The 18,596-nt window shown below is 35.8% G+C and overlaps 1 protein-coding gene across 1 annotated transcript; it reads left to right on the top strand.

Annotated features, from left to right (window-relative positions):
• The first annotated feature begins 7,669 nt into the window (after positions 1–7,669).
• On the top strand, positions 7,670–12,380 carry LOC127120206 (phosphatidylinositol/phosphatidylcholine transfer protein SFH10). Its single transcript, XM_051050614.1, has 15 exons — positions 7,670–7,948; positions 8,570–8,713; positions 8,833–9,040; positions 9,175–9,274; positions 9,443–9,709; positions 9,792–9,869; positions 9,979–10,080; positions 10,170–10,219; positions 10,380–10,479; positions 10,586–10,660; positions 10,743–10,808; positions 11,319–11,469; positions 11,698–11,855; positions 11,983–12,060; positions 12,169–12,380. The coding sequence occupies exons 2-15, from the start codon at positions 8,683–8,685 to the stop codon at positions 12,181–12,183; spliced, it is 1,479 nt and encodes a 492-aa protein (XP_050906571.1). The 5' UTR covers positions 7,670–7,948; positions 8,570–8,682; the 3' UTR covers positions 12,184–12,380.
• Positions 12,381–18,596: the final 6,216 nt, after the last annotated feature.

The following is an 18,596-nucleotide window of genomic DNA, read 5'->3' as shown; positions in this document are numbered from 1 at the left end:
GACAGCGAGGTTATCCATTATTTCACACTGCCAGATCCTATGATGACCAGTGTGTATGATCCAGCGAATTGGAGTTATGCTCTAGAGGGCCAGGGAGAGACCGTCGAGGAGCCGAGATCACCACCCATTGCTGAGTACACGCCTACACCGCCTTCTCCCAGGATCACTGTTTTCTCTAATAATCTTTTATTGCAGACCCCCGACATCCGCACTTAGATTGTTGAGTGTCGTAGAGAGATCGCAGAGCTTAGACAGGAGGTGGCTGACCTCACTTTACAAATGGGAGTGTCTGATCTCACCCATGCTACCGAAGCCGACTGTTTATATCAGGAGATCGCAGAGCTCAGGCAGGAGGTAGCCATGCTCCGTGGATCCACTCAGAAAGACGACATCCCTACTATATGATCTCACCATTTCATCTTATTTTATCTCTTTTTTTATATTTCTCGTATTTACATAACTCATTTTATATTATCGCATTCAGAATATTATATACACTATGTCTATACATTGATATCTCTACTTTTATCTATATATGTCTTATGTTTGTTTTATTTGCAATTTTTTATTTTAGTTGTTTATTTATTTATTAGTCTAATATTTAAATAATGTTTTATTTTTATTTTTATTTTTACTTCTATAAAAATTATGCAAGTCAATGATACTAGGAAAATCACAAGACAAATGCTATCCGGACCCCTCAAAGATCGTCGTCGTACCCGATCCCGTCGTCCACCTCAGGATGGTGAAGGCACCAGTGGTCAGCAATATGTTGTCAAGTAACTCTTCCCTTATCTTATTTCGAAACATTGAGGACAATGTTCGATTTAAGTGTGGGAGGAGACTCTATCGTCTTTTCTTTATTACCTTTCTCGTCTTTCCTGTATCGCTTTTCTTTGTTGTTTTTAGATAGCTTGTTTATTTTTATTTCCTTTTAGTTGTTTATTTTGCTTTTTAGTATAATGCATGAGTCTGACGAGTCACCAAATATAGTATATCTTTAGTACAATCTAATCTCCCCATACCTTTAGCCCCACCGATTTTTTTTGCAAAAGAAAACAGTGTTATTCCGAAAGTTTTCAGGTTTTAAAGACATGTTTTGAGTAAGGATGCGGTGACTTGGGAGAACTTTGCGAAACATCAGTATTATTTTAGCACCATAGACTTCGTAAATATAGGAACCACTCCCGAAACCCCATATACCATGGCCTTAATCATCATTTCCGTATAAGTCCTTAGTAGTTTATCTCAACAGTCAGCTCCGGCCTACGCATCCTCTACGTAGGGGACCGATGCAAATAAGTGAATGATCCAGCAAAAAAATAATAACAATAAAAGAAAGCAAAAAGGCAACTCCGGTATAGGTGACCCTCACAAAGTCATTTAAACCAAAGAATTGTAAAAATTTGCTACAAAAAGAAAAAGAAAAAAAAAAAAAACTTACCCGCTATTAGTTGGCTCAGAGGTATCTGGCGCTGAACTCAGTAGGGTGGATTACGATCTGATCCCCCACAACTACAGTTGGGTTCAATAAAAGGGTTTACACATATTTATGTGCCAGAAACCCCATGCTCAGATCATAATCACTAACAAGCCACTCTACTATGAAGCATGTACGGATAACGGGCTTAATGTGATTGCACCTGAATGAAAAGGACACAAAAAGAGATGAAGAGGCAGGCCTAGGTATTGTGGGATAATATGGGTTGGTTAATATATGAATGAAGTTTATGTCCGTATTTGCGGATTAGTGTCATCATGATACCCTTAGTTCACTCAGTTAGTACCTATCACTGCATCCCGACTTGAACTTAGAATTTTTTTACCTGAAGCACTCGTTTACACCTGTTTTTCTTTTATGAGCTTTTTAATGTTTTGCTTGAGGACAAGCAAAGGTTTAAGTGTGGGAGAGTTTGATAACACTGAAATTTACCGTATTTCCGACTCCGATTTCACATGCATTCCAGTTGTTTTATTGTTATTTTGTTGTGTTATTACTATGTTTTTCTTTGTTTTCAGGTTTTTACTTTAATCGGAGCCCCAATCGAGAAAAGGAGCGAAAAAGAGCTAAAAACCCTAAAATTCAGCATTTTGTACTTATGGCTTCCCCCATGGCTGGCGCCATAGACCCTGCCATGACGTGTCCTAGCTCAACCTCCCTCAACTGTCACGTTCCCCACTACTTCCACTAAGGCGCCTCAGATTGGCCTTGTGGCGGGCGCCACAAGAGGAAAAGTTTTCCCTCCCATTTTCAAGTTGAAGGGCATCCTTGTCATTTCCATCTTTTTTCTTGCTTATAAATAGAAACTCAAAATCACTTTTTCAATCATCCAAACTTAGAGCAGAGGCAAACTTAGAGCAAACTTCGTTGCACTTAGGCATATATTCAGTATTTTAAAGTGGTAATCACTTCGCATTGGGGTGTTACCACAATTGTGTAATCGAGTTTTGTGATCGAGTCTGTAATCGAGTTTGGAGCACTTTGGGAGGAAGTTAATCATGTCGCCACTTTCATTTCCGCTTTGCAATTTAGTCAACCCTCTGATTGGAGCAGGTTTTTATTACTTGTCTTTATCTTATTTATTTTCCCGCACTCGCTTTACTTTATTTATTTCCCCGCACTCGCTTTAAATTATTTATTTCCCCGCACTCGCTTTAAATTATTTATTTCCTCGCACTGGCTTTACTTTATTTATTTCTCGCACTCACACTACTTTTATTTAAATTCCACACTCGCACTACTTTTATTTAAATTAATGCACTTTTACTTTACCATGTCTAACTAAATCTATAAGGTTAGAATGTAAGGATCGTAATTGAACCGATAATCCGTACAATTGTTCGTAGAAACACTTAAGGGCTATTTTAACTTTCAACTTAAGTTTTCCCGCACTTCAATTCCGTTGGGTAAGATCGAAAGCCGTCCAACGTCTATCTAAACTTAATTGTTTTTAACTATTTCAAAAACAGCGAAAGCGCTTTGTTTAGTTCATTAGGAGTTTTTAATTTAAGAAGAAAAAAGATTTTAAAACTATTTTCGAACGCGTTTATAAGTTTAGAGTCTGGTTCGTAAGAACCTCTTTTGGTTAAGAAATCCAAGTTATAATACTTTTCAACTTAGTCAAGATACTATATTTCTTAAAAATAGGTTTACTACTCTAACGCAATGCGCGCCTTTTTATAAGTGACAATAAGAGGGTTTGATTAGGGAGTACAACTCGGTTCTGAATACGCGAAAGCGACAGTTCCTGTTAAATTAGTTCTTTTTAAAGTAGGAAACACTGGCCATAAGTAGTTCTATAAGCAAATACTTGGATTATCAATTGATTATGTGAATTACATTCGACCCTGTCTTCATTAATTAAACTTTATTCAATACTTTACTTTTCATTGCACACTCTAAAAACACCTATTTTGATTGCCTTTGATAAACACCATAACAATAGATAACGATAGATTGACACTTGGTCTCTGTGGATTCGACAATCTTTTATATTACTCTGACGCGTTCGTATACTTGCGAAAAGCACGCATCACTAAATGCGACAAATAGGAATAAAATTCATATAGTATTGTTAGTGCTTGTTTAATCAATGCTATAATCAAATAAGAATTGAATCTGCTTAGGGAACTAGTAATATAATAACCAATGACAAGTCTGAAATTACCGAACAAGTAGATTATTTTGTTAATCATAATTGTAATTGCTTTCTTTATTTTCGTTTCAATTGTTTGAAAATCTAACCCCTCCCCAATTATGTTCTTTATTTCGGTTAATTTCAACTCAAAGTCATTGTGATACAACTCGAGTGTCTCTTCTTTATACTAACCTTTATTTACTCATTTTGACCAGTGTACGGCAACAGATCAATGGCCTAGGAAGTTATGGAATTTGCAAAGCCCCTTTTTTCTTTCTTTGCTCTAATGGTGGTGTTTTTTGCCCCTTTGGGACTTTGATCTGACCATCGGCAACCAGCGGGTCAAAGATTTCATCGCACTTGCTCACATCAAAGGTATATGTCTTTGTAAGATATTTCTCATTTTTGCTAGGTTTGAAGGGGTTCTTCCCGTTCGAAGGTCTTAACAATTTACATGTGTAAGGTGGCCATGTCTTTAATTCTACCAGATTAACCTCACTTTCTTTGACACAATCAACATCGAATATTTGGTCAATTTCATCTATTTAGACGTGGGCTACTTTTTCCTTTTTATGGTATTTATTTGACATAGCCATTTCAACTTTTAGGCATTCAACTTGTCGAACTCTGTCTGCTAGTTATGCGTTCAAATTTAATCAATCAACGTAATAAATTTCACTTATGTGTCATTGTTTTTTATAAAGGAAAACTTAGATTAAGATAACCAGGTGGCATAGCCACTATTTGTTGGCCACGGGGGACGTTGTAAATAGTTTTGACCTTGCTTGGATCAACCATTTATGCTTTCCTTACACGTAGGATGTCATATGGCCATGTCTCTCATTTGTCCAACCAGTGAGGCCACATTGATCTCAATGGCTTTGCCTTCACCTTCTTTTTGTTCCTACTACAAATACTTATATATCCTCTTCGCTCCAGATAGGTTGGTTCTTATAATCATCAGCATGTTAGGGACAATGTGGTACTTGAGCTTGAGGTAGACAGGGGAAGCTATTACATCTAAGAGTGATGCAAAGGACCAACCCAGGACACCGTTGTAGACACTTTTGCTGGATACTACTAGGAATTGGTAATCAATAACTATGGTATCCCCTTCTTCTCCCAATATGACCATTAGCCCAATGTATCCCCATAGACGAGTTACCATTCCGTTGAAGACCTGTAGGTTTAACCATTCATATGGCCACAACTTTTCCTTTTTCAATTTTATCTTCTCAAAGAGATCTGAGTACACGATGTCACAAGAACTGTCTCCATCAATAAGAACTCTGGAGACTTCAAAGTTGGCAATCATGGTTGTTATTACCAAGGGAAAGATCTCGTTCGGGATCCCCCAGTCTTCTCGCTATTATAGAATCTAAGGCCTGGCCTCTTTGTGCACTTGGTTGAGAGCAATCTATTGGCATTTTCCAATGTGTCTTTCTTCCCCTCCATTATCGGCAAAGGTTTCAACAATTTTCTTGGGGGATTGTTTCTTCTTCAGGGATTTTTCCTACACTCTCTTTCCGTCCTTGGTGTATTCTGCTAACCTTCCCTTCTTTATTATTACCTCAATTGCATTATTTAGCTTGAAGCAATCGTTTATGTTATGGCCATGGATTTTGTGAAAACGACAATATTTGGATTTATCGATCCGAGAAGATTCTCTGACCAGATACAAGATCCTGATCCTGACTTCCTTGAACTCTGTGCTCGCACATTACCTTCAATTTTCTCCCATGAAGTGTTTAGGGGAGTATAACAATAGAACGTGGAGTATGGTTCACGCTCATTTTCTTCTTTATGCCAACTTACATCTTTCTCTAATGGGCGGGTAGATCCAATATTCTCAGGTCGACGGTTGTTCCTCATGGCTAATATTTTTTCTTCATAGTTAATTTAGGATTGTGTCCTACTTAGTAAGTCTTTTAGGTTGTGGGCCGTTTTACGCCCTAGTTTCTCCTAAAGCATACATTCTTGCCTCAAGCCCTTCTCAAAGATCCAACACTTCAAACTTTTATATGAGCCTTTAATGACCACAACCACCTTGGTAAAACAGTCAATATATCCTCACATGGTTTCTCTTTTGCCCTATGAGATTCCACTAAGCGCGACCATAATTGTAGGTTACTTCTTTCTAGCAGCAAAGTGGGCAATGATGGCCTCACATAGATCTGTCTAAGAATCAATACTTAGGGAATTAAACCAAGCCACCGATGATCCAGTGAGAGTTAATGTGAAGAGTTTTCATTTCACATCACCATGGGTGTGATAGTGGTCACATATTCCTATTGCCGAGGAAGCGAGTATATAAGGAATTTCTATTTCGCTATGGGATTGAAGAATCTTCTCAATACCTTTCTCTCCTCTGGGGGCGGCGTACTTTTGGAAGATTGTGGCTATCTCTTCCTCCTTTAGGATTAGGGGAATGAGTCATGTGTCTATCACGTCTTTGGAAAATTGGTGACTTCTAGACTTCTTATTAATGTGTTGTCGCCTGGATTAGTACCAGTTCATGGATGTCAGAATGGTTCTTTTGTGACGCTGCTTCTTGCATGGTATTGTTCCTTTGATTAGCATATTGTCGGCTCTCTTCAAGTCTGAATATTACTTCTACTAAGACCTGAGAATTCTGGTGGTGCACCATGTTATAAACATTGTTCAATAGATCATTGATCCATTGCACGCCAAGAATAACTTGCAGCAGTTGAAGGCCAGGGAGACATCTTTTGTCCTAGTATTACATGCAGTGATGGAGGTCTAAGCGAATCGCTGGTGGAATTATGGAGAAGATATGAGGAAAAGAAGAGGATGGAATACTCCTTTACATGTCTCGGGTTGGAGAGGATCTTGCAATGAAGGAACAAATAAAGAAGTTACCAAGATTGAATCATATGTCTTTTGAGGAAGATGTTGTGGTCTTTGGCAAATTCAGCAATGGTGATGGTAACTTTCCGTTGAACCATGGAACGAGTAACTTTGGAAGCCACCAGTGTAGATGAATCTAAAGGAGATCTGAGGGAAGATCTGGAAGAAGGATGTTGAAATTCGAGATAAGCGATCAAGGAATTAAGATATGTACTTTTGATGGAAGAGATCTGACTGAATTGATAGAGATATGATCATGGAAATTCATAGGAATCAGAAATTGATCCCCACATATTGCGCCAATGTTCCATAATGGAACCATAGTTGATAGGAGAGCGAGGATGCATAGTTTACTGTAGTGGTTATGAGCTTCCGATGTGGTGGATATGTGACTGATCTGCAAAATTAGCACTCCAACATCCAAGTCAGTATGAAATGTGAAAAATGGTGTTTGAATGAGAAAGAATTTAAATACTTGAGAAATGACGCGTTTCTTTCTTTAAATAGAATAAGCGATTGGCAACTCAACGCGCGAGACTAGGTGTGGATTGTGGTAAACCGTCAGATTGATATGAACGGTTAGCAAAGTACTCGCGCGAGGGATTGTTTGCTCAAAGAGGAAATAAATCCACATGTTATGCACTTAATGCTTCGTTGCTTCATTATTGGGTCTTCGCTCATTGGCCCTTGTGGGCGCCCTGAAACATCAGCCAATTCTTACACTCCACCACCATCTTCTAGAATGCGTCATCTAGACCTTAACGCCATGGACTCTGACAAACGTTTAGGAAGTCACGTCTAAAGACGAACACATCTTAAAGAGACCTCTCCCTTCTCGAGGCCAAAATGAAGATCCAATACTAATCCCTAATAACGACTTTCTAAAAATCGGAGAAAATTTCATAAGAGATTGACTTATTAAGTGTCTAAATATCAATCATTCATTTTTTGAAACTTTGAAAAAAAAATTATTTTATATAAAAATAATTTTTTAAAATATTTATTTTAGTCATGTAGTTTAATGACTAGAATTCATCTCTTAAAAATAAATAAATAAGATATGAGTTAGAATTCCATCTTGCTTATTCTTACACAGCTCCAAACACACCAGCTTAAGTAACATTTTATATAAAAATGATATTATTTATTAAAAAAAGCAATGACAAACTTAGTGATGTTTTTTATACAGAACAAGAATCTTAGCGATAATCTATATCTTTAGGTCTGTCCATAACTCCCATACTTGTGTCATCTGTTGGATATTCTAATTCTGAATTGCAGAGCCATTCACGGCCTTATTGAGACTTGGTCAAGGGTGCTTCATTGTTTTTACCCCAATTTTCTAAATTTAGCTTCTTTTAGGATAATAATGGTTTTATCTTACCTTTTCTTCTATAACCTCTCTTCTCTTTCCTTCTCCCTCTACCCATTCGCTTCAAGAGGTAAATATTCATTTTCATACATTTCTCCTCTTCCATTTCCTTTCATTCGGAAACTATTTTTTTCACATGCAATGTGCAGTTTTACCTAAATCTCTTTCATCTTTCAATTTCATTCATCCTAATTTGCTTGCTGGTTTTTCTTTTATTTGGATTCTTTCTTTCCCAATTTAATGTAAGAAAACAAATATATGGCAAAATTTCATGTTTTGTGAACTTTGATCTTGCTAAAATATAGGAATATGCTGCCAATGTAGCCGCATTTTTGGAGGTTGATTCTAGAGATGTAGAATTGATTTTGACTTGTTTGAATGTTATTGAGTAGAATTGAATTTGCTGCTAGAATTGATTGCTTTGAAAATAGAATTGGTAGCTTTTTTGAATTTAATGTTAAATTCGCTTTTATATTAATATATTCAAACATAAATCATTGTAAATTCTACTCGTTTTTTTTTTAATCTAGAATCAATTTTACAAAATCAATTCAATCATTCGAAATGAATTTGTGTGGCCTCAGAACCAAACATACAAATATTGTGGCTGCAATTGCGGTTGTAGGCGTCAACTTAAATATATATAAACATGTTGTGTCTAATGAAATATTGGTTGGTGGTGGAGTTGCAGGCAGGGCATTTGGGAGTGCTTTTACTTTTCTGCCCTGCATAATATGAGTGCTTGATTCTTCTATCCTTCGCTTCAACTCCTCGACATAACAAGTAGCAACAGAAATCAACGTAATGTCCGCCGCACCTGTGTCTGCTGGGAATGGTAAGCTTCTTTATGTGAGATGTTAATTCAACAACTAAATATAGTTGAATTATCTATTAATATTTATCTATTTATAGTGTGTTATGGAAGTGGATTTTTTGAACAATATGATGTTGTAGGTTCGTTTAAGCAGAAAGCAATGAATGCCTCAAACATTCTTAGAAATTCTTTGGCAAGAAAGGGCAGGCGGAGTAGCAAGGTCATGTCTGTTGAAATTGAGGATGTGCACGATGCTGAGGAGTTGAAAGCTGTTGAAGAGTTCCGTGAAGCTCTTATAGCGGATGATCTCCTCCCTGCAAAGCATGATGACTATCATATGATGCTTAGGTTACTTTTTCTTGTTGTGCGTTTATACTTTTTCTTGTTCTACCATCAGCAATTTTGCATGCATTGCAATGAAGCCTTTGCTTTAAGCCTTTTTCCTATTACTAATGTATTCATGTATTTTATTTTTTTGATAGATTCCTGAAGGCCAGGAAATTTGAAGTCGATAAATCAAAGCTGATGTGGTCTGATATGCTGAAATGGAGGACGGAATTTGGTGCTGACACTATTGGGGAGGTACTTGGTTGTAACTTGTAACAACAATGTTTGTGTGAAGCTTGTGGGGATGTGATTTCTTTTAATTCATCATTGTATTCTATATTAATTAATTGGCTATCAAATTTTTCAGTTTTTTAATTGATTTGATTTATGTTGTGTATTCTTTTGTGTCCTTTATTACATTAGGAATTTGAATTCAAGGAAATTGATGAAGTATTGAAATATTATCCACAAGGACATCATGGAGTAGACAAAGAAGGACGACCTGTGTACATAGAAAGATTAGGACAAGTCGATGCTGCCAAGATGATGCAAGTCACAACCATGGATCGCTATATCAAATACCATGTAAAGGAGTTTGAGAGGACATTTGATATAAAGTTTGCAGCTTGTTCCATTGCTGCCAAGAAACACATCGATCAAAGTACGACTATCCTGGATGTGGAGGGAGTGGTATGCATGAGAAATAGTTAATAACCAATTTATATATGGAAAAGTTGCTACAACTGACATAAATATTGTTCCAATGTCGCAGGGGCTTAAAAGCTTCAACAAACATGCTAGGGAACTTGTTACTCGCATTCAGAAGATTGATGGTGACAACTATCCAGAGGTACTATTATTTATCTACTTTTGGTTAAAATTATGGGGGAAAAGTTTTTGTTGTGAATAAATATCATGGATTACTGAGTAATATCATGAAATTGGTTGCTTCACTGCAGACCTTGAATCGCATGTTCATCATCAATGCAGGTTCTGGATTTAGAATACTATGGAACACCGTAAAATCCTTCCTTGATCCCAAGACCACAGCAAAAATCCATGTTAGCCTATAGACCTAATCCTAATTAGTCTGCTTGTTTAGTTGGAAAAACTGTGTCCCCAAAACTTATATTAATTTATATATGATCAGGTTCTTGGCAACAAGTATGATACTAAGTTGCTTGAAGTAATTGATGCAAGGTGAGTTCATGAATAGATTGAATATCTCAGTATTGGTTTCCTAATTTGACGATCCTCATTTTTCTTTGTCCATCATGAAGTCTTCCTATAACATTGAATAACTAAAGGTTATTGAGAAGTTTCTTCATCGATTCCATTGCGTTTTCTTTTTCTTTGTCAGTGAGTTGCCTGACTTTTTAGGAGGTACATGTACATGTGCTGATCAAGGAGGATGTATGCGTTCGGATAGGGGACCATGGACAGATGCAGATATATTGAAGGTCGGCCCGCAACTCTTCTCTTTTACCTCTATTTTTTTTCTTTTTTTTCTTTTTATATCTATTCAATTTCAGCTAGTAACTTTAAGTCGTATGAATGGAATTGCAGATGGTTCAGAATGGTGCTCACAAATGTTCAAGAAAATCTGAGTCTCATGTTGAGGAAGATAACACAATTTCCGAGGTGAGAAAGTTCATTCTAGCAACTCTTAGTGTTTTTTTGGTATTTTTGAATTTCTTAACTGATTGATGTGGATATACTCTAGGAGGATCACAATGATTCTAAGTTGGAGGAAAATCTCACCTCACAGGTTTCTCCAATTTGTGAAGAGGTATGTTAATATCCATTTTGGATCTTGTTAAGAATAGACAGACATCTTTCATGGCATAACAGAGTATGTAAATTTTTTAATTAGTAGCTCAAATTTAAATGCAAATGATAAATTCTAATTCTTACATTTAAATTTATCAAACCATTATATGCAAATAGTCTTCAATTTTAATTCTTTTAACATTCATATGGCTTCTCATGGAAGCTTTAGAGACCGTTCTACTTTTTTGCCTATAATATATAGTATAAAATACAGACATATAATATTAGTATTAACTCTTTTTAATGCCTCTTTTGTATACTATGTAAAAGTCTTTTAACCTTTTACAACTACATAAGCTAACTTACTTGATTTTAAAATTATAGTTAAAATTTTGAGGGTATGTAAAGGGTATTACATAATTGGTCTATTGAGTTACTTCATCCTCCATTATTCTCTTGCTTTTTAGTTTTCTTAATGCCCATTATTTTTTTTTTAGTTCTAACTGTCTGAAAAATATAAGCCTCACAGGTCCCTGCTACTAAAGTTTCTAAGCAAGAGGATTTAATCCCCGTGGATGATAAAACAACTGCTGAGAAAAAAGTTGACCTAATCACCGTGGATGATAAAAAAGCTTCTCAGAAAAAAATTGACGTGAGTGACCCCATGGCAACATCAACAGGTACTCGCAACACTCACACTTGCAGACTATAGTTTAAAACCATGATCCTAGATAAGAAGTCATTTCTTGAATTGATTAGTTAATCCATCATACACATATTTTTCTTCCGCCTTTAGTTCATGATTCTAAAAATATTTGTCTCTATGCAAAATGAAAACATCTATGTGCATGGACAGTTTTATATCATTGTGAATGGCTTACCATTATTTATCTGTCTCCCTCCTGCAGAGTTTATGACCGTCATGAAACGCATGACTGAGTTGGAGCAGAAAATGACAAACATTAATCATACGCCTGCTTTAATGCCACCTGAGAAGGAGGAAATGCTAAATAATACTATTAGTCGAGCTGATTTATTGGAAAAACAACTCATGGACACCAAGAAGGTATTCAATCTGTTTAGAACAGCATATTTGATTATTCCAAAGAAAACAAATAAATAAAACGCACACAAGAACACAAACGATTGCTCATTTTTAAGTTTCACTCTTGTTAATAATTTTGGTTTGTCAGGCTTTAGAGGATTCACTGGCTAAGCAAGAGGAGATTTCGGCTTATGTTGAGAGCAAAAAGCAGAATAAAAGAACATGTGTATGTACACTACCAATACAATATATAACTTTACTACTTACTGCATAATTATTTGGTTACTAAAGCTTTATATATACAATAATAATGCTGTTTATTTTCTGAATGCAGTTTTGTTTCTGGTAAGTTAGAAATTGTGGATGCTCAACAAAGTATAATGTCCAGAGATTAGCAGGGGATTGATTTTTCATATTCTGCCTTTCAAGAGACTTCCCAAATGCCCTTTTACATAAAATGTTCCAACATGTGAACTAATTTACAAAACAACAAAGAAAAGGATATGTTCAATATATGATTTATGCTAATCAGAATTTTTGTGTTTATTAGGATAAGATCAATTGACAACTATGTATATATAGGGCTATGCATAGTATGATGCAAAGAAGTCCTATATTATGTAAAAAGGAATCAATATCTAGTACAAAATTAGAGAGTATGTTTTTTAAATATATGAAAATTTTAACTCATGAAAGAGCTATCCTTTGGTTGGTCAAGGTAAAGTAAAAAAAATGGCCTAAGTAGGGAAGAATAGTTGAGTTGGCCAACATGATGATGGCTGAACTCTTTTCTTGCCCTCTTAATGAAAATATAGAATTTTAACAAAGAAAAAGATATTTTTTTTACAAATAATATTTTCTATTTTTATTTTTTTTATTAAAATGTTATATTTTCCTTAAGGAAATAAAAAGTAGATGAATATTTTTATTTCAATATAGACAGAAACGTTAATTAGCATGTTTTACCTATAAAGAGAAACAAAATCAAATGTAAGTTTCTCAATTCACCCTCTGAAAATATAGGAGATTTAATAGAAGGATTATCTTGGTGGTCTATTTTTTTGATTTGAACATTTTGAGAGATGGATTGAAAAATTCACTAACTAAAATCGGTTAAAAGTGTTTTTAGTAATTCAAGAGCCGTAGTCAGTTAATTCAGTAAGGTCAATTTCACTTCTAAGCAAGGTCAATTTTACTTTTGAGTTGAAGAGAAAGTGAAAACTTCATGGGTATAATTGGTTAACATCTGCATGTAACCCGTTATCACTGAAAGAAGAATTATTTTTAGTGTCAGCTGTTATCGGTTACAAGTTTAGTGTAATCAATTACATGCCCGAGTTTTTCTATTTTTTAGTTATGTAATTGCATGTATTTAGTGTCAGCGGTTATCGGTTACAAGTTTAGTGTAATCAATTACATGCCCGAGTTTTTCTATTTTTTAATTATGTAATTGCATGTATTGTGTCTCAATCACTTTTGTATTGTTTGTATAAATGTCTTTGAAGCATTCTCATCTTTGTTAATGAATGTTTATGAAAATATTTTTACCCTCAATCTCTCTCTCTCTCTCTCTCTCTCTCTCTCTCTCTCTCTCTCTCTCTCTCTCTCTCTCTCTCTCTCTTCACACTTTAATTTTCTCAATCATTCACCAATCTCGTGGTTCCAAATTCTAACATTTCACATCAAGAGTCTGGTTCTGATCCACAAACACCTAGTGTGCAACATGAATTTTGTCTCCAATGAAAGAATTCATACAAACCTACTCATCCTTGATGCTAAGAATTATGACAAATGATGCAAACAAATGAAAGCGTTGTTTGATTATTACGATGTTCTTGAAGTGATCAAGAACAAAGTGAATCCTCTTGTTAAAGGTGCAACAACTGCTCAACAAACAACACATAAAGAAGAGAATAAGAAAGATTTTAAGGCGTTATTTTTTATCCAATGTGTGGATGGTGACAACTTTGAGAAAGTTAGTGATTGCGAATCGTCAAAGCAAACATGGGAAATATTAGAGAAGACATATACATGGGGCTGATAAGGCGAAGGTGGTGAGGTCACAAACTCACAAGCGTCAACTTGAATTGATTGAAATGGAAGAAAATGAGAAAATCAACGATTTCATAAAGAATCACTCAATTAATGAACTAAGTGAAGGCATGTGGAGAAACAGTCATTGAGCAGTATGTTATCGCAAAAATCTTGTGTTCTTTAACACCAAGATTTAACAACATGGTTGTAGCGATTGAGGAATCGAAGGATCTTGCGACGATGAGTAAAGATGAGTTGTAAAGCTCTCTTGAGGCTCTTGAGCAAAGGATGAATGAGAGAAATAATGATAAGAAAAAGATGGAGATCGCTTTGCAAGCTCGTTTCAACGAGAAGGACAAGAGATCGAAAGGAAAATAGCCCATGTAGAGTAAAGGGAATTTTCATAATTTTGGTGGAAGAGAGTCCCAAAATTCCAAGAATTCGACTTGTCAAATGAGTGAAAGCATCTACAACAAAAATGGTGGTCAAGGCAACTTTAGAGGTGGAAAAAAGAGATTTGGAAAAAGTAAAGAGCAGTAAGTGTCAAAGGTTTTGTCATTTTGCAAGAGAGTGCAATACGAACAAGAAGGAACATCAAAGAGATGAATTCAAGGTTGCAAGACAAGAGTTTGATGAAGAGAATACACTCTTCGTCATGATCACAAAAGGAGAATGAAGCAGCAGCAAGCTGCAGGACAACAACAATAATTCTGGGAAATCCTGCAAAAATAGGCTATAACTGGTTACATGAAAGCGTTAATCGGTTATATGCAGAAGAAAATGGCATGATGAGTACGAAAGGTGTAGATAAGTGCAACGAGGAATGGTATTTGGACTCAGGATGTTCTACTCATATGATGGGAAAGAAGGATTGGTTTGTTAAAATCAATCGTTCCATGAAGAACAAAGTGAAGTTCGCGGATGACACCACTCTAACGGCCGATGGAATCGATGATGTTTGGATCATAAGAGCAGATGGTGGACATTCCTTGATAAAAAATCTATTTCAAATTCCAGGAATCAAATGTAATCTTCTAAGTATTAACCAATTACTTGAGAAGGGTTACAAGATTCACATGGAAAACAAAGGGATGCGTGTTATGGATGCAAACATGATTTTGGTCCTTAAAGCTCCTATGGATGCAAACATGATCATAGTATAAAGATATGGACATACCTAATCAATAGAAAAGATGAGTTATTTGAAGTGTTTAGGAATTTCAAGTTCATGGTTGAGAGGCAAATCGGTCACAAACTCAAAGTGCTCAAAACAGATGGTGTAGGCAACTATGTCTCAAAAGACTTTGAGAGGTTTTGTGATCAAGAATGGATTGTACATAAGGTTGTACCACCTTATACACCATAACAAAATGGTGTTGCAAAAAGGAAGAATCAATCGATTATGAACATGGTGTGAAACATGTTAAAGGGTAAGAACTTACTGAAAGAGTTATGGGGAGAAGCGGTATCCACAACTGCCTATTTTTTGAATAGGTGTCCAACAAAGAAGCTTGAGAAGGTAACACCGGAGGAAGTATGGTCGAGATTCAAATAGAATCTGAACCATTTGAGAGTTTTTGGTTCCTTAGCGTATCGACATGTTTCAGGGCAACTTAAAAAAGAGCTGGATGATAAGGGAGAAATGATGATACTTATAGGATATCACTCTATCGATGGTTACAGGTTGTTTGATGCAGCAAAAAGGAGGGATGTGATCACCCAAGATCTCATTGTTGATGAAATCAAGGAGCTACAACAACCTGTAACCGATTACATAACAGTTGTAACCAATTAAAACTTTAAAAATTCAGATTCTACTGGAACGGGAAATGCAGAAACACCCATTGACGAAGTCTGAATTGAAGAAAATGTGAGAAGATCAACAAGGCAAATAGGTTTGCCTCAAAGAATCCAATATTAAGAGATTTTCCGAGACAACAAAGTCAATGATGATGGTGATTTAATCCATTTTATACTTATGGCCGAATCCGAACCCGTTAAAATGAAAGAGACTTTAAGTAATCCGAAGTGGATTTGTGCTATGAAAGAGGAGCTGGAATCAATTGAGAAGAACAACACTTGGGAGTTGGTTGATTTACCAGATGAAAAGAAGTCAGTTGGTGTGATATGGGTATTCAAAGTAAAGGCAAATCTTAAGGGTGAAATAATCAAGCATAAAACTCAATTAGTTGTAAAGGGATTTTTGCAAAGAGAGGACATAGTCTTTGAAGAAGTATTCATACATGTTCCTAGGATTGATACCATAAGGATATTTGTTGGTAATGAGAATAAAAAAATTGACCCATCTACCAAATGGACTTCAAATTTGTGTTTTTAAACGGACCCTTGAATAAGAGGTGTGTGTAGAACAACCCTCTGGTTTTGTTGTAAGAAACCAAGAGCTAAAGTTCTACAAATTAAAGAAGATGTTATATGGTTTGAAGCAAGCTCCAAGAGCTTGAAACAAAAGAATATATGGTCTCCTAAAGGAGGTCGGCTTCAAGAAATGTGTATCCGAGCATGGAGTGTGTGTGAAGGCGGATACAAGTGAATGAGTGATTATCCTTTGTCTATATGTATACGACTTGTTGATAATGGGCAACAACAAAAATTGAATTTATAAGTTCAAGAGTAAACTAATGAAAGAATTTGAGATGGTTGATCTTGGCCTTATGATATACTTCCTTGGCATTGAGTTCCACAAGTCCAAAAGGGGTTTGCTCATGCACCAAAGAAGATATGCGCTTGAGACATTGAAAAAGTTTGAAATGCAACATTGTAATGCTGTCATTACTCCATCTGAAATAATGCTACAATTGTCGAAGAATAAGGATGAGAAAGATATTGATCCAACTCAACATAGCAGGTTGATTGGATCCTATCGTTATTTGTTCAATATGCAACCAAACTTGGCATTTAATGTCAGTATTATAAGTAGATTCATGGGAGACAAAAGGTGTATCACTTGGAAACAACCAAGAGGATCCTAAGATATGTCAAAGGTTCTATTGGCTACGGAATTCTCTTTCCTGCAGGGGGTATGGACAAAATATGCAATTTGCTCGGTTTTACCAATTCCAATTGGTACGGAGATAAAGATGATTGAAAGTCTACAATTGGATACATCTTTATAGTTGGTGGAACACCAATCTCATGGTGTTCGAAGAATAAACCGGTAGTTTCACTATCGTCTTGTGTGGCCGGTTACATTTTCGCTTCACTATACGCGTGCCATATCGTGTGGCTAATGAATCTATTGGAAGATCTAGGTAGCAATGAGGGTGAGGTTGTTACACTCTTGGTTGACAATGTTTTTGCGATTAATCTTGCTAAGAACCTAATTACACATGGGAGGAGCAAGCACATCGATATGAGGTTTTACTAATTTAGGGAACTTGTTAGTGAAGGAAAGTTAAGATTGGGATATTGCAGAAGTGAAGACCAAGTGACTGATTTGTTGGCTAAGGGAGTCACAAATGATGTGTTCAAGAGGTTGAAAATGAACATGGGCATGGAATATTTGGAGCACTTGAATTAAGGTGGTGTATTAAAAGTGTTTTTAGTAATTCAAATGTTGTAACCAGTTAACACGAGGTGTAACCAGTTATAGCAAGACCAATTTCACTTTTGAGTTAAAGAAAAAGTGAAAACTTCGTGGGTGTAACTAGTTAACATCTTCATGTAATCGGTTAGCGCTGAAAGGAGAATTATCTTTAGTGTCAGCTGTAATTGGTTACATGTTTAGTGTAACTAGTTGTAGGCCCGAGTTTTTCTATTTTTCAGTTATGTAGTTGCATGTATCGTGTCCCAATCACTTTTGTATAAATGCCTTGGAGGTATTCTCATCTTCGTTAATGAAAAATAATGAAAATTTTCTCACCCTCTCTCTCTCTCTCAATTTCCTTTTCCCTCTCCAAACTTTAATTTTCTCCATCATTCATCAATCTTGTGGTTCTAAGTTCTAACAAAATCAGGTATGCGTGAATACAGATGGGTATATAAATCACGAAGATCATAGTCTGCATAGATTTTGGCCAAAATTATTGCTCCATTTAAACTTTTATTTGTATTGATTAGGTATTTAAACTAAAACAACAACAACAAAGCCTTATCTCACTAAGTGAGATCAGACACATGGATCAACTTTCGCTATAATGTTCTATTAAGAACTATGTTTCTATACAAATCATTAATTTTGAGATCTTTATTAATAACTTCTCTGGTAGTCTTTCTAGGTTTTCCCTTACTCTAATTGTTTGTCTTCTCTCCATATATTCTACCCCCTTACTCTAAAATATATTGGTCTTCTTTCTACATGCCCAAACCACCTAAGTTTATTTTCGACCATTTCCTTCACTATAAGCGCTACCCTGACACTCTATAATATTTTCATTTCTAATTTTATCATGTCGAGTCTTACCACTCATCCACCGTAACATCCTTATCTCTGCTACACTTACTTTATTCTCGTGTTAATTTTTAACCGCCCAACATTCTGTCCCCTGTAAAATCGCATATCTTATTGCAGTATGATAAAACTTTCCCTTCAACTTGAGCGGTACATTTGCATCACATAAAACACCTAATGCCCTTCTCCATTTCAATCACTTAGCTTGAATTCGATGATTTACACTCCCTTCTATTTCTCTATCATTTTGTATTATGAACCTAATATATTTAAACCGTATTACTTGAGAGATAATATGATCTCCAACTTTCACCTTTAGG

The sequence above is a fragment of the Lathyrus oleraceus genome, chromosome 2 (assembly GCF_024323335.1).
Source record: "Lathyrus oleraceus cultivar Zhongwan6 chromosome 2, CAAS_Psat_ZW6_1.0, whole genome shotgun sequence".
Classification (NCBI taxonomy): domain Eukaryota; kingdom Viridiplantae; phylum Streptophyta; class Magnoliopsida; order Fabales; family Fabaceae; genus Lathyrus; species Lathyrus oleraceus.
Note: the sequence above shows the minus strand (reverse complement) of the source record. Positions and strands in the feature narration are given on the sequence as shown.

Bases quoted from the DNA above. Each gene is read 5' to 3' on its own strand.
- LOC127120206 (XM_051050614.1), top strand. From the start codon at position 8,683: ATGTCCGCCGCACCTGTGTCTGCTGGGAATG. The intron at 9,041-9,174 runs GTTACTTTTTCT...TTTTTTTGATAG, and splicing joins GACTATCATATGATGCTTAG to ATTCCTGAAGGCCAGGAAAT. The intron at 11,856-11,982 runs GTATTCAATCTG...TTGGTTTGTCAG, and splicing joins AACTCATGGACACCAAGAAG to GCTTTAGAGGATTCACTGGC.